Source organism: Petaurus breviceps, unplaced genomic scaffold, assembly GCF_028583685.1.
Source record: "Petaurus breviceps papuanus isolate PSGF00001 unplaced genomic scaffold, PetGlider_PUasm1.0 567, whole genome shotgun sequence".
NCBI lineage: Eukaryota > Metazoa > Chordata > Mammalia > Diprotodontia > Petauridae > Petaurus > Petaurus breviceps.
In genome coordinates, this window is record NW_027186383.1 from 7,929,206 (window position 1) to 7,955,954 (window position 26,749).

The 26,749-nt window shown below is 51.8% G+C and overlaps 1 protein-coding gene across 2 annotated transcripts in view; it reads right to left on the reverse strand.

Annotated features, from left to right (window-relative positions):
• The window catches only part of DGKD (diacylglycerol kinase delta), a 101,856-nt gene extending 77,619 nt beyond the window's left edge, over window positions 1–24,237 (reverse strand). For both annotated transcript variants that reach the window (XM_069103218.1, XM_069103217.1), the window contains exons 1-3: window positions 24,084–24,237; window positions 5,582–5,692; window positions 2,909–2,989 (exon numbers count right to left, since the gene is read on the reverse strand). In XM_069103218.1, coding sequence (XP_068959319.1) covers window positions 2,909–2,989; window positions 5,582–5,674 — 174 coding nt within the window. In that variant the 5' untranslated portion in view covers window positions 5,675–5,692; window positions 24,084–24,237. The remainder of the gene's footprint in view (window positions 1–2,908; window positions 2,990–5,581; window positions 5,693–24,083) is intronic.
• Between the last annotated feature and the right edge of the window lie 2,512 nt (window positions 24,238–26,749).

Consider the following 26,749-nt stretch of genomic DNA (forward strand, 5'->3'; position numbering starts at 1 on the left):
TCTCTAATGCTATTAAGAGAAAATGAGAAAACACCAACAGGAAAAACCCAGAAATAGGAATTATTCTAGAAGCATGGAAGCAGGAGGAAAAAAGCAGTCTCTGACGTTTCAGCTGGGAGGCTGGGGTCCTGAGTGGCTTGGGTAATGCGGTTGGGGTCTTTGATTATTGAGCCAGCATCCTTCCCCTCCACTAACCAGGCTGCTCTCCTCTCTCTGTGTAAACAAATGACTTCTGCACCGATGGGGGTGAATAGCAGGCAAATGGCCAAAGAACACGAACAGGCTGTTTCTGGAAGAATGGCCCTGGTGGCAGCGGCCATGTGCCCCAAGTCACCGGTGATTAGAGAACTGCAATTCTGGGCTGCTCTGGGATTCCTCTACACATCTAGCAGACTGTCAGTTGACAGAAAAGAAAAAGGCCAATATTGGAGGGACCGCAGAAAACACATGCGTGAATAGGTTGTTGGTGGAGCTGTGGAACTGGGCCAGTCATCAACTGGAAAATACAGAAACAAATCATGGAATATTAATGGAATAGAATAGGACTGAACTCTAAGACAGAAAGAATGGCTTCAGAGGAACCTGGGAAGATCTGTATAAACCAATGCAGCGTGAAGCTAGCAGCACCTGGGAAACGATTTCTACAGCAACAACGTAATGAAGACAAACAGCTTTGAAAGACTTAAGATTCTGCTCCACAGAATCAGCTCGATTCCAGAGGACGGATGAAGAATGCTGCCCACTCCACAGAATCAGCTTGATTCCAGAGGACGGATGAAGAACGCTGCCCGCGCTGCCCACTCCACAGAATCAGCTCGATTCCAGAGGACGGATGAAGAACGCTGCCCGCGTTCCCCACGCTCCCCACGTCCTAAAAGCAGCGTGAAGTCACAGTGCAGACTGAGATGTTCTTATTTTTTTAGACATGGCCAATGTAAGAATTTGTTTTTCTAAATTATAGTTACTTGTTACAAGAGTTTTGTTTTCCTTTCTTTTTCTTTAGTGGTGGCAGAGAGAAAAAAATAAATGTAGAACAATTAAAAAATAAAATTTAATTTCAAAACAAAGAGGTGGGAAAGGCAGTTGTCCAAACCATGCTGCCATGTAGGCTGAGTAAAGAAGGAATGAGAGCTAGTCTTAGAAATCTTACTACTTGTGCTGGGCACCAAAAGAACATCAAGAGGATATTTGGGGACAAAGCCCGAGAAAGGGGATTGGATCTCAGGGTTTCCTTCAAGAGAAAAGTAGGGGGATAGAGAAAAAGCGGAATGACTGTTTCTTAGAATGGGGTGCCACTGATGAAGGTCATTCAAACACAGAAGTGAAATGATGGAAAGGGGTGGAAGGAGGAGAGGCAGCTACATGTTTTTCTGTGATAGATAAGGGAAGCATTTTTAAAAAAGAAAGCAAGAACACAAATTGGATCAAGGAATCTGGCCTCGGGTTGAGCAGCTGAGGGGAGGGAGGGAGTAGGCTGTCTCTGGGAGGGGCTTGTCTGAGAACCTAGAAGCAAATTTGGTGGAGGAAAACAGATTTCATTGTAACCGTGAATGCTAACTGACTAAACTTGCCCAAAAACCCAAGGGAAAAGCAGAACAGATTAGAGAACGGAAGTCAACAACTCACTACATGTAAGAAGCACACCACCTAAGAGAGGCTGAGGATCCGGGGGGCCCCAGGTGGCCGTGGGTTCCAACTTCACCTCAGCCACTGACAACCTGTGGGACCCGAGTCTGGTCACAACTTCCCTGAGCGCAGTTTCTTTCCCTGTGAAATACAGGGATTGGACTAGACACCCCTCCCTCTAACATCCCTTCCAGAAAGGGTCATGTTTCAGGCAAATTAAAAAAAAAAAAGCAAGAGGTGCCATCATCATTTCGGAGCAGGCTTCCATAAATATACATAAGGTCAAGAGAGACGAGGGGAAAACCACATGATGCTTTAAGATGCCTATATCAGTATCAACTACGTCTGTGCAGCAGGGCCGAGCACTGGAAAAGCGAAACGCAAAGATAGAGTACCCCATAAGCAGGGGCAGCTTTCACGGTTCTCTTTCAGAAACCAATCAAGAGAAGAGAAAAAGAAACAAGAGGAAACTGGAGGCCCTGGCAGAGGGCTGGGAGAGGCCATGCTCACCCTTCAGCCTCCCCATCTTCCTCCACACTGGGGTGTCACACACTCAAAGTGAAGCAAGAAAAACCCAGCGCGTCTCCTGCCCTAAGAACAGTCGAGAGAAGAGGAAAGGTGAACAAAAGGCAGAAAAGGGAGTGGAGACTAACGAGCGGGTCAAAGACCAAGGCAGAGGAAGGACAAGGAGTTAGTACTGAAGAAGGTGAGGCCAAGCAGAGGACACACCCGGCCCAGCACGCCGCCGCCGCTGCAGCGCTCTGGGGAGCACTCCTCTCCCTGTTCCACACACAGGTTGAAAAAGAGAGCAGACACAAACCAAGTGTGCATGCATTTTTAAAGCCAGGCACCAACAAACCCACAATTCCACAACAAGAACAAAAGAAGGAATTCTGAAGATCAAAGAAAGAATCAGGCTTCATTGTTACTTCATCAGCTGGGGCACCAGAGAGGGGAGATCTCCCCCAGGGAGGCGATGAAGTGACCAGCAGACTGCCGGCGGTCATTAGCTGCGGTGGATGGCCAGTCCGGCCAGCCCCCTGCCACCGCACTGCCTCTACAAACCAGTCCAGGCCCCTGCTGTCTGCTGGTCCCCTCCCTCCTCCTCTCGCCTTCTGCTGCTTCCTCCCTGCTCGGCAGCCCCAGATTTATTCTGGGAATCCACCACAGGTTAGCACTGATCCTTCTGCCACAGAGCAGAGCCTGGAAAAGTCCAAGGTGACTCCAAAGGCTGCTCGGAGGCGACAGAAGGCGCAAAGAAGGAAGCACGTGGGCTGCTTACCGTGAAGCTGTTGTTGACGTTTTTGGTACTAGATTCAGCCACACTTGCGTCAGTTAGATCCACTTCATCAAAAATGATCGACTGGAAGGAAAAAGAGACAGAAACACTGAGTTCCAACACTCAACAAGCTGAGTGTTTCCCCTCCAAAGCACACAACTCACAAGAATGGCCCCAGGAACGCTCTGCGACCACAGAGGCGCTTCCCTCCCGGGGAATACTGGCAGCCGACTTAAACAAGGACAAGTCGCCAGGCTCATCACGAGAAAATCGGGGAGCCAGCTGAGAGTGGCGGTGGCCACGGGAATGCCCTGCTATTCTCTAAGTGTGCCTCATCTAAACTCAAAGACAAAGGGCTGCGCTGGCCACCAGCTGACTTAGAAATCAGCATCCTCTGGGGCATAAAGTATTCTTAGCTATTTTGTTAAGTGTTTCGCCATGACTTTCAGTCTGGCCCAGGACGCTGCTAGGAGTTTGGCATCTTTGGTCTAGATGACCTCAAGGGTCCTTTTCAACTTTAAATTCACGAAATGAATTTTAGGTTCTGATTTGTAAAATGAAACCAGCACTTCAAAGGTCCCTCCACTCATTTCAGTGACATCTGCGTCTGGGAAGGTGGAAGTATTCAATTGCAACCCAGCGCTTTTTCGGTTCAATTATTAAAGAGAAGTCACCCTTGAACTCCCTTAAGTTCTTCTCCCTCAGAAATCCCCATCGGTCACTCCTGGGCAAGAACAAGGCTTCATCTCGAAGCGCCCTGGGACTGCTACTCTGGGCTGTGATTTAGCCCACAACAGAAGAAAATGCAGGAAATCAGTTTGCAAAAAGGATGTTGGGCGTCACAAGAAGCCCCACTGGAACCATATTAACTGGCCAGAACGCTTACTGGAGTCTAACAAGGTGGCGCTGGCTGGGGACAAATGGAAAGGCAGGGCCTGGACTCACCGGTGCTGAAGGGGGCAGAGCCAGGGCTAGAGGGCAGAGGTTTGCTGCACCCTTTAAGCTTGCTATGAGCAAGTACACATGTGTGCCATTAACAGACCAGAGTGGTGCAGGGGCCAGGACAGCCGCACCAAGTCCAGCTAGACTCTCCTCTCCTTGGGAAGTCTGTACTTGATTCTGGCCATGGCACTCAGAATACACTCTGCAGACCATGGGGTGCCGTACAAATATCACTGGTTGTGGTTATCTTCATTTATTTATTTGCTTTCTGGAGGGGGGAAGACAGGGTAATTGGGATTAAGTGACTTGCCCAAGGTCACACAATTAGTAAGTGTTAAGTGTCTGGGGCTGAATTTGAACGCAGGTCCTCCTGACTCCAGGACTGGTGTTGTATTCACTGTGCCACCTAGCCACCCCACTGGTTGGGGTTATTGTTATGATTCTGACTATGGATCCCACCATTCTCCTCTGACGAGCATCCGGAGTCCAGCAGCAGGACTCAGGGCCCCTGATGAAGGAATGGGGGTGTTCAGACAGAAGAGGAGGTTCAGGGAGACAGGAAGGCTGTTTTAAGTATCTAAGGGGTTGCCACTTGGAAGAGGGAGGAGATTGGTTCTGTCTGGTCCCAGAGATTGGAACCAGGAGCAATGGGAAGATGCTGCAAAGGGCCTCTAACTTCCATGAAAGGAAAAGCTTCGTACTCCAAATGGAATGAGCTCCCCTTCCCTGGAGCCTTAAAGCAGGAGGGATCCATCTGGATATGGCCTCTGGGGCCCTCCACACCTTTGTGGTCCCAGGATCCAGCCCAGCATTTCCTGCACTGCTGGGCTAGGCAGGCCCTGTGGGAACAGGTTTCTGTGGCCAAAGACCTCACAGTCTACTCTGGAAGAGAAACCATGGCCCTACATCATTAGGACAGAAAGTAAAATATGGCAGAGGCCCAGGAGAGGAAGCAAGAAGGCCCTTAGAAGAGCCTTGCTCAATGTTGTCAAAGACTTGGGCCAGCTTTTCTCATTTCTTCCTTAACAAGGGAGGGGGCAACAGGGGACTCAACAATCCTCTCTTTTCCCATTCCAAGCAGCTGCTGGAACTTGGGGCAAAGAGAGACCCCTTTCTAGCATGCCCACCTACCCACCTACTGGCACGTGCACGTGCACACATGCACATGCACATACACATACACACACACACACACACACACACATGAACTATTCATCACAGATGTCTGTTGTTATTTGTACAAGAACATTTTGTAAATCCAAAGCCTGTCCTGGCTCCTCCTGAAAAGATGACCAGCCCAAAGTCGGGAACTGTGGTCCATGAGCCACAAGGCCCACAGAATGGAGACTGAGAGCAACAAGCAATGGCACAGGAATGTCCAGCCCCATAATAAATGCTGATGGTCCACACACCACAAATGTTGGAAGGAGTTTCAGGAAAGAAAGACCTCAAGAGAAGCTGGTGATCCTCAGCATCTTTTTTTTTAATTACAAACACTAAATATCCTCCTGTTTGGTGATTCTGTAACACTATTTTCTCCTTTCTCCTTGAAAAAAAAGTGCGACATTAAAAAAATGTTATGCGTAACAAGCCATTTTGTAACCAGGATCTGCCACCTTGAGATGACGGCCCAGGCCCTTTCTGCTGGGAGGACGGTGTCTGCCTGCTGTGCAGGGCTGAGGGGGCTCCCCCTGCCTCACTGTCGTGCTCAGACTCAGCCCTACGCCTCCTCACCTTGGCGGTCTTGGCGTAATACAGGGTCCGTCCTCGAAGTTTGAAGTACCTTCTCTTCCAGCGCTGGAAGGAACTCGTCTGTTTCATCAACATCCCCTCTCTTATGATCGTCTAGAAGCAGAAAAAACAAACACTGGTTACCAAGGACCCTGTTAACCCTTCCTTCCCCTCCACGGCCCAGCCGGAAAGAATATCAAAGCAGGAGGAGGATTTGGCTCGCAGAAGAACCAGGGACCCTCTTTCCTTTCATTCACCTCTGGGCCAGGACAGCAGGAGCCTAACGCACTGGGGGCAGAACCCAGGTGGACTCTGTGCGGCCAGAGCTTTGCCAAGACAGCCAGTGGAAGAAGGTCTGGCCGAGAACCCCACACCCAACGTCCCTGGGCTGACCATGTGGAGCCTGGTGGCGAGCCCAAGGCCTGTCAAGTGCTGCCCCTCTGTCTGTGGGTCACTGGCTCCCACCCCTACCACCAGGGATGCATCTTGCTCTCTACCCCTCACAGGCAGCCCAAGTGAGGCTGAAACTTTCCCCAGCAGCCAGCCGTGCTCAGGCCCATCTCTGACTGGCTGCCACATCTCAGGGCTGTGCTCTGTCCGCTGCTCTAGATCTGAATGGACACCCCTCCTCACCCCCCTCCCCAGGCTAGGTGTGCGGCACAGGAAGATGAACCATGTTTAGGCCCATCCACAATCTCCCTGCATCTCATAAATCCCATCAGGCCCACCGAGGGCAGGCAGCCAGTACCAGGAGCTGGTTGAAAAGCACCACCCAAATGGCCAGAGGACTGTGCCCAAGGAGTCCAGCCACCCCCCAGTCTCAGCACAACCATGGCTCCTACAAGGGAGACCCTAGGGAACCTTATGAAGCTCGCTTCTATCCACCAACGAACAAAAGGCCTGGGCTGATCGTACTTAAGGAGCCCGGGGGTCTCCAGAGGCTTTGAAAAGTGATATGTGAGAACTATTCAGGGGTGCCAAGGGGCCCAGAACCTCCTCGTGCAACGGGCTGGAAGGCGAGACTCTCCCATCACACTGCCTCAGAGGCCAGCATCCTGGGCATGGAAAAACCTGGAGAGCAGCCCACCAGAAATGCTCATGTCAGAGAGGGCCCGTCATGGAGAGCCAGAGATGGGGTGACTTAAGGTAGTAAGGGCTGGCCTTCCTCTGAGGTTTAAAGGTCTGCAAAGCACCTCCCACCATTCTCCCCCCAAAACAATCCTCAGGGACAATGCAAATTTTATAGAGGAGGAAACAGGGTCAAACAGGCCAACTGACTTCCAGATGGTCACACAGCTAGCAAGTGTCTCGAGTCAGGATCTGAACTCAGGTCTTTCTGCACTCTCCTAGGCCCCCTCACTGCTAAACAAGCAGGGTGTATCTAAAGCTCTCATCACGTCTGCCTCCATGTCGCTACTAACTTGAAAATGTTTCTTTTCAAAGCTCTTCCCGTCTTCCCCATCTGGAGCTGCCCCAGAGGAACCCACTCCAGGCCTGACCACTGTCTAGTCACTAATCTACAGTGGGAGTAGGGGGAGGGGAGTCTGCCCCCCCACCCAGGGCTGCAGGTACCAAGGCAAGGAGCCAGCTCTCTCCAGACCCTGGAAGCCCCACAAACGGGCCTAGTTCTACCCAAAGCAAAGCCTTTGGTCCATCATCTCTTCTGATTACACTGGCATCCTGCCCTGCTCTCTGGATCTGAGCTTGGGGCATCCCCTAATCCTGCTGGGGGCCCTTTCACTGGGATGCTGCTGCCAGCTCCCCCAAGTGAGCATCAATACTCCTTAAAAGATGGGGGCGGCTTCCAGATGGGACTGAAGAAGGTGGGGTCAGGGATGTCTGGGGCAGGACCCCATTCTAAGTCAAGAGGGAAACTCCCCCAAGACCAGAACAGGACCAGGCCAATGAGGAATCCTTCCTGCCCCACCCACCCCCAAGCTTGGGCTACCATTCTTCCAGGCCCTTCCCAAGGGCAAGGAAACAAGGGGCCAGAGGGAGCTCCTCCAATGAGCAAGCAAGAAACAGGCCTGGGACATGATCTCCAGACAGCAGGCCTGGCTCTGCGGGCCCAACAGAACCTCACTGCTTCACCACAGTCAGACAGGAAGTGCTGGGCTCGGACCTCAGGAGCCCAGGGGCTGGACGAACCTGGCATGCCGGCCCAACATGCCGGTTTCTTCCTTCCTCTTCCTCCCAGGCTTTGCCCTTCAGTGGGCTGAGCTCCCTGCGCTCTGAAGGGGGCACCCCCTCTCCTAGCAACACCTCCTGAATTCTGCAAGGCTCGCTCCCTTCAGGCACAGACACAGACACACACAACCCCCTCCTTCTTTAAAGCCAAAGGTTTTTTAAAACAACAAAAACCCCTCCTGCCCTCCCCCAAAACAATAAAAAGAAAACCTTTTTGCAGGAAGAGACTCTCGCTCCCATCTCCATCTCCAAGATACACATTTCAGACAAAAAAGCAAAGTAAAAAACCAACCCAAAGGAATCCTTCTCCCCTCTCTCTCCCCCTCTGCTCCCTCCGCCCTTTTCTCTCTCTTGCCCCCCACCCCCACCCCCAGACAGTGAACCAGAGAGAGCCCAACCCCAGGGCTGCCAAAGCAAGCTGGGGTCTATTTTTAGCCGTCCCGGTCTCTGAGCAGCGTCCGGCGGTTTGGGCCACAAAGGCCAGGGAGGAGATAACAAGCAGCCGCTTTCTGCAGCGTTCTTCTCACAGACAAATTTCAGTTTCTCTCATCCACCCCCTAGATTTATTAGAGTAAGTGGAAAAGCTCCATTTAGAAGGGAGAGCCCCAGTCATTTCTTTACAAAGACCCTCGGGGAATGAACCAAGACCAGCCAAGAAAACCAAGGTCCAAGGGCTGGCCTTTGTATCCAGTGCAAGGCTCCTGGGCCTGCAGGTTGGCAGGGCCTCGGGCCTGACCTCCACCTGGCCTCTGGAGTCCCCCCCAGCACACATTTCCCCCCCCAGCACACATCCACAGGACATGAAGCCCCTGCATCCAGAGCTCATGCCCAGAATGAGCTGCAGGGCGGCTACCAACCTTGGGAATGCTGAGAGGGATTCCTGCAAAGGGTCAGCAAGCCATTTACACTCAGCAAATGATGTCTTACACACGTGTGTTATTATCCTCCAAATATCTGTTTACGTCATGATTGAGACCGTAAACTCAGTTAAAAACATGAATTCACTGGGTCATTTTTGCCTTCTGTTTTCTCAATCGAAAATAATAAACGGGGGGGGGGGGAGAAAGAAACTTTTGTATTAAAAAGCTGTCCTACTTGAAAAGGGGGGGCCACAGGTCTCTCTGAGCTGAAGCCACACTAGTGCATGGGAAGCTGAGTGGTACCTGACAAGAGGCCACAACTGATCCAGGGGAAAATGCAGCCCCTTCTGAGAGGTGAAAGGTCATCTGTCTTACCCTTCACTGAAGAGACACCGCCCTGATTGGCTAGCCCCCCTGTGACTGACCCACGGCCACCCAGAGAAGCAGCAGCTGAGAAGAGACTGGAGCTCAGAGCTCTCTGCCACTCTCCTGGCCCTCCTGCCGCCTCCGCAGGGGCCTCACCCCCAAACTCCCACTACAGAACTACTTGGTACATTTATACTCCTCACTTTGGACTGTTCCAGACAGTTTCTGTCTGTGCCTGTCTATGCCATGAGACTGGAGGATGCCTGTGTGCTTGTCTCCTGTTCATGGTGCATGGCACTATCAAAGGTGCTTAAGAAATACTGGGGGGGGGGGGGGCGGCCAGGTGGCTCAGCGAGTCGGGATGACCTGGGATCGAATCCAGGCTCAGACACTTAGCACCCACCCAGAAACACCTGGCCGTGTGACCTTGAGCAAGTCACTTAACCCCAACTGCTTAAAAAAAAAGAAATGCTGGGGAGGGCTGCCCTGATTCTGTCTCTCATACCCAATACACAGTAGGAGTTTAATAAATGCCACATGCAGAGGATAAAGCCCTTCTCAGAAACAGGGAAAGGCCCAGGAGCAGCCCTATTTAAAACAGGAAGGACAAACCATTAAGAAACCAGCAGCCTGACTGCCCCCTGAAGTCCAGGCTTTTCTGCTTCCTCTGAGCAGGGACCAGCCCTGGACTGGAGACTTAACTGGGCTCCCCCACTGGTGCCTGGTCATGGCCTGACCCTAGCAGACTGCTAAGCAGAAAGAAGTCGTCTTCCCCCCCCCCCTTCGATCTCTTCCTCTTTCCCCTCCTCTCCTCTTCTTCCTCTTCCTCGGTGGTAAGCAAATAAAAAACAAAGGTGAGAAAAATCTGGCCTCGGCCAGCTGGGGGCCAACTGCCCAAGGGACACTGACTTTGTGACCAGAAAGAACCAAAAGGCCAAAGCCACCAAGAGAGAAGATGGTCTGCAGGCAGGCCAGAAGACAAGCACTCTGAGGGCCTGTCCGACAGGAAGAAGACCCGGATCCCTTTAAATACAGAGAATGAACAGCAGGAAGAGCCAGGGCCAGGGCCAGGGTCGGGGCCTGCTGGGCAGGGTACCAGTCCAGGCCCTCTGGCTAACATCTGGGTCACCAGAGTGAAGTCACTTCCTGTCTTCATCTGTGAAATGAGGGGCTTGCCGGCCTCCCACAGGTCTCTGCTCCTTAGAATTCATCCTAGGGTGGCTTGGGGAGGTATTAAGCTCCACTCCCACATGGCATCAACACCATTTTCCTACTTCATTTGCCTGGGGCTCTGTTTGTTGGTTGCAAAGCAAAGAGAAAGGCTGAGTTGCTGGGGACGCCAGCCCAGCAAAGCCCATGCAGCTGTACAGTCAGCTGAATTTTCTAGCAGAAAAGCAGGCTCTTGGTCGCTAGGAGATCTGCAGCTGGGCTTTCTTGCTTTGATTTTAGATAAGAATCTGAGGGCAGGCTTTCTTGAGATGGCCAAGATTAAGTCAAAGGGCCACTTTCTCCCCTACCGGAACCTAGAGTTCATTAGCCCTTGAACAGTAAGACCACTAGGCCCCACACTGGGGCCCAGAGTGATCCTGGCACCTGGATTTAGAAACAGAGTCCAAAATTACTTCATGGGGATGATAAAAGAGAATTCCCTAGTGGGGTGCTACATAGCCTTCAATGGGAAATAGACTAATGAGAGATCTGTACATCACTTTAAGCCCCTTCTCTGAGCAGCAGCTGGGCATAGGGGACAGAGGGGGCAAGGAGGACCTGGGTTCCAATTCTGCCACAGAAACATCCTGGTGGTGTGACCCAACACAAGTTAATCAAACCCTGTGTGCTCAAAGGCCTGAAGCCCTCTGCAGATTACAGCAGGAGCCAAGCTGCATCAGTGGAGGGGATTTCTCCCCAGGGGAGTTCCCTTGACCAGTGAAACCCAAGGTCTAGCCTCCAGTCCTGCTCCTCTGTCTCTGTCCTTCCAACAAGCCTTTGAGGCAGATGAAATGGGTGATTCTGACATTCAGACAGAGGAGAAAACAACAGGTTAGTGAAGCCACTGGCCAATGGTTCTGTGACTCCTGATCAGGAGCAGCCCTGGACCAGAACCCAGCCGCTGGCTCCTGCCAAAGACTCTCCTCACCAAACCACAAGCATCAGTGGCCTTGGCCAACGGTAAGTTCTCAAAAACCAAAAATGTTCAATGGCAAAGACCTATAGGCTGAAGCCAAATTTGTCCTGGGAGCAGAAGAAGGGGAGAAGGCAGGAGCAAGACTGGCAAAGCAGAGTTGCAGCAGCTCTGAGGCACAAGCCGTGTGTGTAATAAGTCCACTGATAACCAAGCCCGGTTCTCAGTCAGAGGTGAAGAAGATCTTGGGGCCACAGGAGGCCAAGGTGGGCCCCCCCCCCACTGCCCAGAGCACTGCAGGGAGGCAGGTGCACAGGCCTGGGGGGAGGCCCTGAGGCCAGCCTGTGAAAGGTTTAACGGCAAAGAAAAGAGTGCCTTTTATCCAAAAGAAACCACACAAGGTTCTTAGGCAAGAAGCAGAGGCAGCTCCCACTGTGTGCCAAGCAAAGCTAGAGTCCACTCTGCTCCCAAGGGGCTCGGCAGCATTTAAAAGGGGTGCGGGTGGCCATGAGGCATGGCCAGGAGTGAGCTAAGAAATGGTGGTTAGGGTGTGGAGGGCAGACCCGGGGAGGCACACTGCCAGCAGAGCAAAGGAGAGGGCTGTTCAGAGGGAGGGCTCTGGAAGGCTTGGGCACTGTGTAGCTCTGGGGGCAAGGGGAGTCGGCAGACTGGGGCCCTGGAAGATGGCACCCTCCTCCAACAAGAGGTGAGCTCGGCAGCCTTGGACCTGCACCCTGGGCCAGCTGTGCCTCCTAAGTGGGACTGGGCCAACTGCAGAGAGAAGCTGCTGAGCCTGGCTCTCGGGGTCAGCTTCCTCAGCCACACCGTGCACAAGGCTTCAGGAGCCGCTTCACTGGACACACCGCCACAATCCCAGGCCACACTCTGCCCTCCTCTGTCAGTGTGCAGCCCCAACAGCGAAGGAAATTAGCTTAGTCTGCTCCAAGGGACTTGTCTTCGATGGCCCTTGCAAGGCTCATAATGCTCCTCACAGCCCATGTAGGCCCTTGGGCCTCAGTTTCCTCATCTGTAAAATGGGGGGCTCAGCTAGACAGCTTCTGAGGTCCTTTCCAGTTCTCTGCTGATCCAGCAGGAGTCCTTTTCATAGTGCATCCCGAGACCACAGGCTGGTAATGGGAAGCAGGACTTTTCCCACATCCAGCCCACCTTCCCACCCTCTGTAATTTTCCAGAGGTCGCCAGCACTGACTGACTCAGCAATCACATCATCAAACCCTCTCTGATTGTGATGGAATACACACAGCCCTGGGCTTGCAGTCAAGAGACCTGAGTTCAAGTCTTGTCTCAGGAACTGTCAGTCATATGAACAGGGCTAAATCACATTCTCCACTATAGTCTCCCCAAGATGCTACCCTGCAGAGCTGGAGAAGCGGGAGCTACAGTTACCAAGGATGCTTTCTTCATGACCGCCTCGAGGTGTCATAATGAGAAACAAGCCACACCAAGGGAGTGAACAGCACAGCTGGGACATCTCAGTTCACAGAGACATCACCTGGGCTAACCTCTCCATTTTACAGATGATGAAACCAAGGCCCTTCTTCAAGCTCTGCAGTCAGTCAAAGGCTGGGCTCTCAGAGGCAGGGCTCACCACCCCCCCACTCTCTATAAGGTTGGGTGGCCAGGGCTCTGGTTTTCCCCAGACTGGCATTGAGCTCACTGAAGGTGACTACAAACCCTTTACTGTCAGGGCTCCCAATTCCCTGCAAGTGTGTTTGCACCTTATTCACCAAGCTGAAAATCACTCCACCATCAATCAACCAACAAGCATTTATTAAGTGCTGGCTATGGTCCAGGTACTGGGAGGCCCCAGAATGAAACAATCCCTGCTCCCAAATTTACATTTCTAGAAAAAAGAGAAGCAAACTGAGCAGCATCAGGCCCACTCTCCCTGAGGTCCCCGCCATGCTCCGTGCATCCCCATCATGGGCTCATCCCCACCACTGCTAGCGTGGCCCTCTTCACTGACCCACGACTAGGTGGGGCTCCTTAGGCACTCTGGCCCCTCTGGGGAAGTCCAGGCTACTTCCTCCTCATTCATCATCCTCAGTTTCCAACTTCTATCTGCCTCTTTATACAAGCTCAAGTGGTCAGTGAACTTTGGATACAACCCCCTCATTCTTTCTAGACCACTCCCCTTTTTGTTCTTCAGTGGATTATGGCCACAGGGTCAGCAGAACCTGAGGGCATTCATCCCTCCGGACACAAATTCCCTATAGCTTTAGGACATGCAATCCTGCTGGTCCTCTGTCCCCAAATCTAGGGTCCAGCTGACTGTCCTCCGGTATTTTCTCCTTCCCTAACATGAACTCTCTGCTGGTGTGGTCACTTCCTCCCAAGGTTCCTGCTTATATCATCCGGGGCAAGCTGAATTCTTTCTGTATCAAATAGCTGAAGCTGAACTTCATCTTCACTGAAAACACCCCAAGTCCCCAAATCACAGAATCTTCAAGTTGGAAGAGACCTCAGAAAATGTCTGGTCCAATCCAGTCCTTACCCGCTGAGAATGGGCATCTGGTGGTTTGCTGAAAGAGCCCCAGTGAATGGGGGCCACACCTGCTGAGGAAGACCCTGCCACTATGAGCAGGCTCTAACTGCAAGCCCAAGCCTGCCTCCGGCCTTTCCACAGTCAGTAATACGTCCGTATTAAGTGCCTGCTACCAGCCAGGGACTGGGAGACACCGAGAAAGGGTAAGACGTTCTAGTCCCTGCCATCAGGAAGCCCGCACTCTCCCAAAGGAGGACAACAGCAGGAGAAGCTTCTGCAGATCCTGAAATCCAGGAAAGCAGCCAGCTGGGAAATGATGGGGGGGAATTCCCTAAAGGCAGAGGATTAGGGAGGAGCTCTCCAAGGTCCCACCTCCACCCTCTCTAGCCAGAGGGAGGGGCCCCAGGAGGGGGACTGAGGAAACACTGGTTTCATCTATTTCTAGGGATCGTGAAGTCCAGGAGGTCTGTTAGGTGGGGCCATTTCTCTCCACTGTGGCTAATTTGGCTCTCCAAGGCCAAATTCCCTCTTCCAATGCTTGGTAGACAGATGCCAAACACCCCACCCCCACTCTCCCATCCCTGGTTCTACCTGGGTCCCACCTGGGTCCCGCCTGTCCTCCCCCCAACTAGACTGTGAGCTCCCTGGGGGAAGGGCTTCTTCCAGCATTTAGTACAGTTCCTGGTACCTAGCAGCCACTTAATAAACATAGATTGGGCTGGACTGTCCAAGTTAAATATCCCCTTTCTGTCAGCTAGCCCTTCCTGCTGCAGGGAATCAACCCCTGGTCCAGATGTGCTCTAAGCAGGCAGAGAACAGTGGGCCAGACCCTTCTCTGAAGGTCCCACCAAGGTCCTAGTCTTTTCTGAGCGAGACCTGAGCCCAGAAAGGACCCAGAGGCCCTTAACTGAACGTTCAACCTCCACTTTCCCCAGACTTAATTAGCAATTCTCTTACAACAGGATGGCAGACAGACCAGATGCTTTTCAAATTCCACAGAGAAATGGAAATTTCTGAAATGCTTAAAGAAACAAAAAAGGTTTCTTACCAGCCAAAGACTTCATCCCATTTCCTGAATTGAGTGCACAGATAAGGATGTGGATTCAATTCAACACACCATTTATTAAGCACCAACTGTGTGCAGAGCAGTACACAACAGAGCTGAGGGTCCAGCCCAAGCCTTCGGGGACTTAGAGGTAAGCACACACCACAGATACAACCAGGAGACTTTAACGCCCCAAGCAACCTGATGAGGACACAGAAGTAGAAACAGTGAAAGCCACCAAGAAGGGGCATGTCTAGGCCAGGGAGAGGTCACACCCACATGGGAGCTGAGCACTAGGGTGCAAGACATTTCACCTGCAATCAGGAGACTAGAGTCGAATCCCTGCCTCCAGACAATGGCTAAGGAGCTCCCTCTGTCTCTGCCTCCACCTCCCCACAGCTACAACAGGGCCAAAATGGCCCCACAGCCTGCCCAAGACAAAGGTCACCTGTGGGAATGGGCATGTGTCTGCTACCAACTGCTCTTACTACCAGGGGACGAGCGATTCCAAAGAGCCAGCACTGGTGGATTCAAGGACAACGACAAACTCGCCTTCTGTCTCATCCTTCTGGACAGGATGAGGGGAATGCTGTGGAGAGAGTGTACCAAGATCAAGGAACCAGAGACTGGACCTGCAAGAGCGTCTCATTTGATGGGGGAGGTGACTGGTCCAGCAAAGCTTTTGAGCGATCTCTTGGAAAAGATTAGAAAGCGCCACAATCAGAAGACGTCAGGGCTGGGTGGAAGACTGGACCCCAAAAGTAGAGGTCACTAGTTCAATGTCACGGGTGTCCAATAAGGTACCCCAGGCTCTAGGCTGCGGAACTTTTTTATCAATGACCTAGAAAAAGGCGTCATCGATGGGATGTTCATCATAGCAGGTGGCACAGATGTGATCAAGGACACTGACACACTTGATGACAGTCAAGATCCAGAAGGCTCTAGACAGGTTCCAGCACTGGGTTGAATATAAGAAAAGATGAACCTCAAAAGGGAAAAATGTCAAGGCTACAAGCTAACTTTATGAGAATAACATGAAGGGGGCTGGTTGGGGAAGGCAGTTGTTCTGAAAAAGATCTGGGGGTTTTAGTGGACTTCAAGTTCAGCTGGAGCCAGGGGTGATGGGACAGGCAGCCCATGAAGTAGATTTGAAAAAAAAAATGTGATTATAAAAGAATCCCAGAGTCTTTTTGCTGTTTGTAAGAATGCCTCCAAAATTATGCTCAAAGGGTATCAAACTGTCAATACCCTTTGACTCAGCAATACCACTTCTAGGTCTGTATCTCAAAGAGATTGTAAAAAAGGGAACAGGCAAAGATTTGGAAGTTAAAGGGATGCCCATCAATTGGGGAGTGGCTGAAAAAACTGTGGTTATAATATTGTGATGAAATACTATTGTGCTATAAGAAATGATGAGCATGAAAATTTCAGACTGGAAAGATTCATATGAACGGATGCACAGTGAAGTGAACAGAACCAGCAGAACATGGTACACAGTATCAGCAACATTGTTTGATGAAGACCTGTGAATGACCCAGCTCTTCTCAGCAATACAATGATGCAAGACAATCCCAAAGAACTCAAGAAGAAACACTATCTGTTTCATCTCCAGAGGAAGATCTGGTATTGTCTGAATACACACTGAAGCATACTATTTTTTCACTTTCTTTTTCTTTCATTCTTTGTTGCTGTTGTTGAATCTTCTTATACAAAAATGACTAATATGGAAATGTTTGATAGGATTGCACACATACAGCCTATTTCAGATTGCTTACTGTCTCAGGAAAGGGGGAGAGGAGGGAGGGAGGATTGGAATTTGGAACTCAAAACTTCAAAAAAAATGTTAATAATTGTTTTGATGTGTAATTGGGGGAAAAATAAAAATTTAAGAAAATAAAAAAGAATGCCCTAAAACATGGGAAATCTGAGGAATGGAAGTGGACCTATAGCCCATCCTTCTTTCTGCTCTTCTCACAAAAATAGCAGGACCAGGATAGAGAACAGACTTGGAGCTTCATAGTTCTTTGACCTCTCTCTGCTCATATGTGGCTGACTCCTCTGCCACTCCAGTCTGAGAGGAATGCCTACAGAGGTGCCAAACCTGGAAGCTCCAACCAATTAGAATGTAACTGGAAAATGTTTACTAAAAATAAACAAAAATACAATGCAACATAGGTAATGTTAACCTGTGGTCTTCTAAGTCAACATATAGGTAGCAGGCTCTTTCAGTTCAAAACCATGGGCCTAGAGTCTGGCTCATCCAGCGTCACCAAGCCAGGAGGAGATGAGAAGCCAGACTTGAATCGATGGCTACTGGGCTTTGAGGAAGCCTCTCCTTATGGTAAGGACACGTCTCTCTCCAGACAGTAACAGTCAAAATCCACCACCCAGGGCAGTCAAGAAGATGGAAAGAGACAACGCAGTCAAAGCATTTGGTAAACCATAATATCCTGTGGGCATACCAGCTTTTACTATACTAATACCTGTACTCAAGAAAGAGAAAAAAAAAAGGACTCGTTTATGTCAATTCAATTCAATTAAACAAGCATTTATGAGCTGCCACCTATAAGCCTGGTGCAGTGACTGGCACTGGGGATAATTTTTGGAGGTAGGGGGAACAATATTGGGGAGTTAAGTAAGACCCTATGGTAGAAAACAGCTGGTGAGCCTGGAAGCAGGGAAGGGGGTAAGGAGGCACTGGAAAGGGCTCAGAGCTGGATCAAGGAGTGTCCCAGAGACCTCAGATCACTGGATAGCGGGTAATGGGGGACAGTAGGGTCAAACTTCTAGAAATGGGCCAGAATGTCAACGTAAAGGAATCCTGCTGGCTGCATGCTGACTTAGAAAACCACATATTAATACTGTCTGTATCTCATTGTACTTTATGATGTTAAATGTTTCCCCTGGGCAGGACAAGAGAGTCTCTGGTCTAGAAGAGAGATGGGAGCAAAAGAGAGGAAGTTCAGACCACCTCCCCTCTGGCCCCTTTACCTCCCTCAGGCTGTTTTCTTGTCAGCCAAAAGAGGGCTTGCACTGGGATGGCCTCAGCAGTGCCCAGCAGCTCCCAGACCTAAGGGCCTGAGTCCATATTTTATTAAACAGGCAATGGGGAGCCATGAAAGATTTGTAAGCAGAGGAGTGACCATCAGATCCATGCTTCAGGAACAGCGATTTGACTGCTATGCCAGGGATGGCCTGGCACAGAGAGAGGCCACAGGCTGGACACTAAGGAAGAGGCTGAGACATGACGGATGCAGGAGCTACTGGGGAATCCCACTCATCAGACCTTGGCTGTGGAGGGCAGAGTCAAAGATGACCATGAGTTCTTCCATCTTTGGGCTAGAGACATCAAGGCTCCCTTGGACAGAAATAAGGAAGTGGGAGTCACGCAGAGAGGACAAGTGCTGCTCTGAACCTGCAGACTCTGAGATGCCCCCGGGCCATCCACAGCAGCCAGTTCCCCTGACCAGGCTTCTGTGATGGTGCCAAAAAGACCCCCAGAAGAGCTTTGGACCAGACGGCATAAAACCAGGGTGATGGAGAAGTTGCAAGTTTGTTTCTCCATGCAGTCTGTAAGCTTCTGTCTACATCTGACTGGCATTTCTGAATCTGGCTCCACTGGCTTTCCTGGGTTTAGCAGCTCCAAACTTAATCTTTGGAATCTGGATTAAACAAATCTGTGGCCTCAAACGACAAAACTTTACTCTGGTTCTCTAGATGCTCCAAGGGAAAATGTGTCTTGATGTGGGGCTTTTTCTTTCCTTTTTCTGTCCAGGTCTTGGACTCAAGTTCTTAACATGATCTGCTTTATTCCAGTCGAACGCCCCAAATGATCCATTGCCAAGCTGTGGTCCCAAGGCCTGTGTTTGTTCCAGGAGGCAGAGGGCTGCAGACCTGGGGAACCCTCCTACTATGAGCAGTGATAACCATATTTACGTAGTCCTAGGAGGTTTGCCAAGTGCTTTACAGACATCTCCTCCTTGGGTCTTCTCACACATTCGAAGCAGGTTTTACAAAAGATTGCCCCTACTTACAGAGAGTTTGATCAGTCAGTCAGCAAGCATTTAAGTGCCTACTATGTGCCAGGGACTGTCCTAAGTGCTCACACCACACAGATAAAGATCCCTGTCTCCGTCTTTTCATAATGTTCTCTGAGTCTTCCTCTAGGTACTCAGCATCTCACAAGGAGTGTATCCCTCGCCCTCTCTTAGAGTCCAGGGGCGGGTGTGTGTACATAGGTGCATACTGGTATATATACATGTGTTTGTGCCTGTGTACAGGTGGGTGGGCAGGCACGTGAAAGCATTTGATAATTATGAGCTCAGAGAAAGGATGAGAAAGCCAAGACTAAAAGGCTAAGCCAGGACAAAGCCCGAAGATGCTGAAAAGGTCCCAATGCAGCACTCTGTGGGCTGCCCTCTGATACCCTGATGGATTCTCCATAACAGTTATTCATAACTGTGTGAGATACAACATCATTCAGGGCACTGAGAGAAGACAATCTCTTGCCTAACTTTGTGTCTCCCCCAGCTGTGAGCACCACTCTGCTGGCACACAGTGAGGACACAAGTGTGTGTTGGACCTAAATAAACTGAGAGGACACCAGCTCTGCCAAAGGGCTTTCATTCTTATCTGAATCACAAAGTGGGGAGGGAGAGAGGGTGGCAGGAAGGAAGGGAGAGAGTAAAGGAGGGAGGAGGACTTTATGGATTTGCTTTGTGTGACAGGGCAAAGTACTGAGAATATAAATACAAACCTAAGGCTAGCCCCTGTCCTCAAGGAGCTCGCACTCTAACAGGGAAGAAAACACGCCAAAAGAAGCTGAAAGGGGATGGTAAAGGAAGAAGGTAAGAGTGGGGTTGGCTGGCCTGGGACCCGATTCTGAAAAATCAGACAGGGCCAGAGGAGAATGAATGCTGTTTGATTAACTCAAAGCAGGAAACCATTTATAATTTAGAGTCTTTGCCCAATTTCTACATCTTACAACTGGAAAACATTTGTTTTCAATTTTGTAATCAAGGACAAAAGTCTACCTAGGACAGGTGCTTCAGGCTCAACCCCTGAAATCTTTCAAAGAATAATAAACATTCTTACATTTGAGAAGCATGGCTGAACTCCATGATCCTTTCACCCATACATGGACCAAACAGTAAGGCATTAGGCACTTACGTATTTAAAACCCTTAATCCAATTTGCTTTCCTGAGCAGAACTGTGGGTCGGGCTCCCAGGAGCTCATAAGGGGAGTGGTGGAGGGCACAGAATCCAAGAGTCAGGAGGGACCTTGGTGGCCACACACCAAAACCACCCCCACCACACCAAACAAGTGGTCATCCAGTTTACAAAGCGACTAACTGGAATCCCCATCCATCAATGCTGGAGAGCCTTTGTACAAGAGAAGAATTTGGATGGGAGCTCTGGGCTTCAGCACTTTCTCTTTATTAATAAGCAGGATTTTCAGAGTTATCCTCCCTCAAACAGCTGTAATTTCCCTGTGGGTTTCCCACTCTCCACACCTTCCCACTCAACAGAAGAGCCATTCTGGTCCTCTGAATCCCAAGCACACACCTGTGCAGCAGTCAGGCCAGCCACAGGTAATAAATACATATTAAGCACCTACTGTGTGCCAGGGCACTGTACTGAACAAAAAGAAAAAATTGACTGTTTGCCTCCAAAGAGCTTCCAATCTGATAGGGGAGGATAACACACAGGGAGGCTGGGAAGGAGGCTCTGGGGGGAACTTGCTGATAGCCCCCCAGACCTGGGCTCAGAGGGCACTGAGGACCAGAGATGGCTTGTGGCCTGTCATGGGCCCTCAGAGGTACTCCTCACTCACCAGCTCGCCGGCCTAGCCTACTGATGGTCATCTCTGCCTCTGACCTCCACACCTTTCTCCCAAAATTACTCAGTGTGTGTGTGCGTGTGCGCACATGCAGAGAATGCTTGTCTTGTCTATGTTCACACGCATCTCCCAAAGAGAGCGTAAAATCTCCAGAACCTGGCATACAGTAGGCACGTAATAAATGCCTGTTGAATAGATGAATGTGCAATTGTGATTCTTCTAAAGATCACAACATTCTGTGGTTTGTAGCTTGGTGACATCATCAAGAACACATCAGGGTTAAAAAGAGAGGCTTTCGTGACAAAGCTGGGCAATTGTAGCACGTCTCCAATGGAAGCCAACTGCTTACATTCAACTCTGGGGCCAGCTCACTGCCATCTGCAGAAGCCGGCCAAGACAGATATATCTCAAGGGACCGAGACCAGGCCGTCCCGTCCAGCTGCACAGCACAATCAGGCAACATACACTGGTCACCCACTTGGCTTCAGCCTGCTGACTACGGAGGAGGCATTTAGTCTTCTGGCATGGTGCAATGAGTCCTGACATCTCCCAATGGGAACTACTGGAGAATCTTGCCATTAAGAAAGACGGAGTCACTGTCCTCTGTTTATAAATCATCTACTGACCTGGCAAATGAGTTTCTATAATGATATGATGATCTTATACTTTTTTGGTCCCTGTGGGGAATTCTGAATAACTGTTTGAATGGAGAACTCTATGAAAATGTTAATTCCAACTGTGGGACTAATAATAATGCATACTGCATTAGTACTGACTTGACATCCAAGCCAATGGATGCCATCCCGTTACTGCCTAAAGAGCACTGGGTTCGAGTTCAGACCCCGCCTCTGCCACAGCCTTTGGCAAGTCCCACTCCACCACTCCTGGCCTCATGACTTGCAGGGAGGGCTCCTTCCATTTCCCGCCTCCTCTCCCTCGAGCCTACAGTCTTCTTGGGTCTTCTCCCCTGGATGACCTCTCCCAGAAGCTACACTGAGAGGAGGTCCCCAGGTCAGCCCAGTCCACTCCTCCTCTCCTCTCCAGGTGCCACTCCCCCCCCCCCCCCCCCCCCCTGCCCCCGCTCCTCAGCGCCCTTTGCTTCACCATCTTCCTTCTTTAGACTGTAATCTCCTCCAGGGTGAGGACAGTCTTTCTTTTTGCTTGTATTTCTGCTCTCAGAATAAACACAGTGCAAGGCACACAGTAAGCAGTTAATAAATGTTTATATACTTGCTGAACAAGAACCCACCAGTTCTAAGAAGGCAAAATAACCAAAAACAGTTAAAAAATTGCTACTAAAATCGGCAATGTCCTCGAAGTCCTGGGCATTTAATGCTCATTCCAAACAATCATGCTGTGCTCTCCAAACTGCAGATTTACAGAGATCATTTTCATCTGAACAACTGAGTCTCCTTAGGCTCACACACAGAACAAGCCAGAGGAGATGCTGACAATGGATTTATCAGAAAAGGGATTCCCTCTCCTCCCTTCCCAGTCTGATCATTTCTCTAACCAAGACCAGATAAAGGGCCTAACACAGCAAGAAGCCTCCTCCTCCCCACACTGACAGCTCCTAATAGGCCAATAAAGGAGAGCCTGAAGGCGCAGGCTTCCACAGGTGTGGTGAGATGCAAAGACACATCCTCAGGGGTTACCACACCCTGCCAGGCTGCTCTGCCAAGTCTGAGCAGCCGATGTCAAGAGAGACACCTGGACATGAGAATTCGCTAGTCTACCCCGACCAGCAGCAGGATCCTGTCTCTGCAGATTGCTGGGCCTACCCAGCAGCAGCACCCTGACCGCCACCCTGCTCTTAGGACTTCCTGTCTTTCATCTGTCCAGTCACTGAACTCGTAAGAGTGTGAGCTCCCTGACCGCAGGGCTGTAAACCCTAGTGCTTAGCACTTGGGTGGGTCCTCGAAAGGGCTTAATCCCAACCTTTTGGGTCATCCATCCTCTTATCTAATAATTGGGGTGTCTAGGTTCTCCCTAAAAAGCCCTAATCCTGCCTTAAAAACACTGCAAACCAGGAAGTGCATGAGATATGGGGAAACAGGGCAGAGCAAGGCAGGAAAGCCCACATTTAGTAAGAGCTGGTGTTTATCTCACTGGACCCAAAACCCTGGGAGGCAGGTGCTATCATGAGCCCCACTTTATAGATGGGGACACTGAGGCCCATGTGAAATCACCCATTCCTAACTCCAGGCCCCATGCCTTGCTCACTGAACCTCCCAGCACCTCACGATGCTGTAACATTCAAGTCCCTCTGGAGAGTTTGGCCGAGTCAGTTGATGGAACATTTGGGTCAAGGTCTGAAGATTAAGGGCCACGAAGAATTTAATCTATGCTAATAATTCCTTGTCCTTTGACCAAGTTTTGCTTATCCTGCCCCAGTGGTTGGGTTTCACCGAATCCTTTGGGCCACCCCCTGGAGACCCTCAAAACCTTCAGTTGTGTATTAAGACAAGGCTGTGCTAAGTGGGCCACATTGCCTAGAGCACTGGGTCTAGAGTCAGGAAGACCAGGGTTCAAATCCAGCCTCAGATGCCTCTTAGCTAGCCATATGACCCTGGGCAAATCATCTGACCTTTGTCTACCTCAGTTTCCTCCTCCAGCCTGCCCGTGTCGCTGCCAAGGCCCAACTGAGATAATAGCAGTAAAGCACTGGCACAGTGCCTGGCACAAGGGAGATACTCTAGAGATACTATTGATCTGTCCCCGGCCATCATGGCTATTATGTGTTGCCTTCATTAAACTTCATTTTTCCTGCAAGCCAGAAGATTCCCGCCTCCTAAATGGTGCCGGGGAGGCGGACCCGCAGAGTGCCCCGCGGCCAGGAGACACTCCCGACCTTGGCCCGGCCCCCGGGGCAGCGGGGAGACTTCCTGAGAAGGCTCTGCTCCGCACTCCGGGGTGCAAGGACCTTGCGCAAGTCACTTCCTGGGCTTCTAGGAAATGAAGGCGCCGGACCGGGTGGTCTCTCTGGTTCTCTCATCTCTGACAATCTGGGATTCTACAAGGCCCCGCGTGCCCGGCTTGGAGGACGGGCTGGGCAGCCCCCGGGTCCGCGGAGGGCCATTATCGGACACCGCCTGGCATCCGAGCTCCTCTTCTGGGCTGCTTAGGAAGCGGGGAGCCTTCCCGGAGAGACAGGAAGAGAGGGAGAGGGGGGCCGGGAGAAAAGAGGGGGGGAGGCTGCAAAGTGGGATGCAGACAGTGCAAAGAGGGGGGGGCTTGTCTTTGTGCCCCCCCCCCCCTCGGAGCCGGCGCCCGGGACCCCCTAAGGGCAGACACGCCTTCCCCCTGGGTCTGGGAATCCCGAGCTACAAGGCGCCCAGCACCCGTCCTAGGCACTTGGTCAAGGGTCGCGGATTCGCTGAGGCACAGATGGGGGAGCAGGGGGGGTGGGAAGGGGGAGGGGAGATGGTGCAAGGATGGAGATGGGGGAGGGGCGAGTCGGGGGGGGATATGGAAGATGGGGGGGGGGGGTGCAGGAGGGGGGAGGGCCCAGCGGGGGGGGAGGGGCAATGCGGTGGGGGAGGGGGAGGTCCCGGGCCGCAGCCCCCCGCCCGGCCCTCACCTTGTGCCGGATCTGGCCGGACGTGGACACCTTGCGCAGCAGCTTCTGCGGGGAGCCCGGCTCGGGCTCGGGCTCGCTGTCGGACGAGTCGTCGGGGCCCGCTGGCCCGGAGCCGGGGCCTGGCCCGGGGCCGGGGCCGGGCGCTCCCGGGGCCTGCGGGGCCGCCGGGGGCCGGGGCGGCGGCGGGGGAGGCCCGGGGGCCGCCGCCATGCTGCTCCCGCTGCCGCTGCTCCCGCGGCGCCGCCTCCGCCTCCTCCGGGCCGGAGGGGGGAGGGGAGGGGCCGGCCGTGGGGGCGGGGCCGTGGGCGGGGCTCCGCCTGGCGGCCACGGAGGCTGCGGCGCCTGCGCCCGGGCCCCGCCCCCGCCCCCGCCCCCGCGGGACTTGGGAGGGGGGAGGGGAGGGAGGCCCGGGAGGAGGAGCAGGGAGGCGGGGGAGGGACGGCTGAGCCGGGGCAGAGGGTGGGGGGGCCCAGCCTAGGGTTGGGGGCAAGGTCTGAAAGCCCCCGTGCCCACCCCGTGGAAGGAGGGACTTATCCAGCTCCCCTTGGGCGCGCCGAGGCCGGGGTCATTCCGCACGGACCTCGGAGATCACCCCAGGGATAATTCAGTCCCTTGCCCGGGGCCCACTTCCTGATCCTTGGCCCGAAGACCACTAGGACCTCGGTCTCCTCCCCTGTAAAAGGAGGTTTCTGGAGCCGCCAGTACAGAGCTCAGCACCCCCCAACAGCTGGGACAAACCCAGGGAAAGTGACTGGCCCAGGGTCACCCAGCCGCAGGTGGCCAAGGCCATGAGGCGTGGCAGCGCCTGGCTCTCTCCTGGGCTCTGACGTGTCCGGGGTCTCTTGGGCACTTCAGACCCCGCTTTGTCCCCGGAGCAGAAGGTGCTCCCCCGATGGGGCAGGAGGGGGTAAGCTGCCTTAGCCGTTCAGGCCGGAGGGCTCTAGGACAGTCCTGGGTGGGGAGGCCAGGGAAACTGGCTTTGCCCCCCACAGGCACTTGGGGCAGGTCCCCAAGGAGGCCCCTGAGCAGCAGGGCCAGGCAGGCCTGGATGAAGATCTGGGACAGAGCCCCCTGCCCCTCTAGCAGGACCCCACCCCTTCACTCCACTCCCCGGACCCACACACAGGTTTGCTCAAGGGGTGGCCTGTGAGCCTGGAAAAGCAAAGCCGAGCTGCCGGGGCCATGGAGAGCCTGCCGAGAAGAGACCGGCCTCGTGTTCTCTGGGGTGACAGATTCTTTCTAGAGCACAGGCCAGGAAGAAGCTGCCGTGGAATCTGAAAGTTAACGGGCCCTGGTGGTCCTCTGCATACCCCAGAGGGCTCTCCCCACAAGGAGGGCTCCTCCAGAAGAACCCTTCAAACAGGGATCCCCATTTCCTTCAATTGACCTTTAAATGGAAGGGACTCAGACCGTTCCCAGTCTTGGTCTCGTTCTGTCTCTGTCCTTAAACTGCCTGGCCCAGGCCGGAGCACCACACTCCAGATGGGGTCTAACCAGGACAGAGTGTATGGGGCTTGTTACCACCTTGTGCCTGGAAACCCCATCTCTCAATGTGGCCCGTTAACCCATATAGACAACATGGAAAAATGGGTAAAACTGGTGCTAGATGTGAGCTTTGGAGTCTGAGGGCCCCTTTTAAATGTCAATTTCACAGACCCCACATAATGATAATAGTTCTCCAAATATTAATGGATTGAGAAAATGCACGAATCCGGTAACACTTAAATTCGTTTGTAATTCCTTATAATGACATCAAAACTTGGGGGGAAGAAAGGAATGCACATTGGGAGGCATGTAATTTATTCACTCTTCAGAAGGTAGGAGACCCCCTGTAATAACTGCCCATCACCCAGGGGGCTGAAATACAAAACCATGGGCTTGTAGTTGCAGAGGGGCCGAGACTGGACTGCAGACCGTGGGTCACCCCTAAAGGGCCTTGTCCTTGACCTGCTCCATGTTGGTATGAAAAGCCTAAATAAAGACTGAGGTGCCACATTGGTTAAGTTGTTGAGACCCCAAACCGGACGAATTGGTGAGGATACTGAGGACTTCTCTGATCCAGAATCACAGAGTTAGAGCTAGAAGGGAACCCTAACAACTTTGAGGGTCCAACCTCCTCATTATAAAGAAAAGAATAATGTTTGTGATTTTGTTATGTGGAACTTGACAAACACAAACACTTCCATATACAAAGAAGAATTAAAAAAGGATTAAAGCTAAAGCTCTGAGCCCCCCTTGGCGGTGGCCGTCCTTCTGGAAGAAGACCAATGACATTAGCAGGGTGAGGTCTTGACTTGCAAGTGAATTGAATTTAAGTAAGGGAGAGCTAGGTTGTTAGCAGCCTCACTCCTCCAGAATCATGGGAGTTCAGTGGTGAGAGTCAGGACAACTGGCCGTGGCCCTGATGCAGTCAGAGACCTTGGCCTTTTTAAGTTAGACCTTTCCGGGTTCTCAGTTTGTCTGAGGCAACACCCATTCAGTGATTAAAGGCTAGGTAAGAAATGAAGTATTTTGCCTTCACCAAAGAATCAATCAGGGAAGAGAAGACCCCCTAGAATCTGGGCCAGAGCAGAAACAATTTCGATTTATACTTACTCTGATCTATCAAAACCCAAACAATGAGCAACTGAGACTGGGCCAGTCAGTGAAGGCCAGAGTGATTTGGG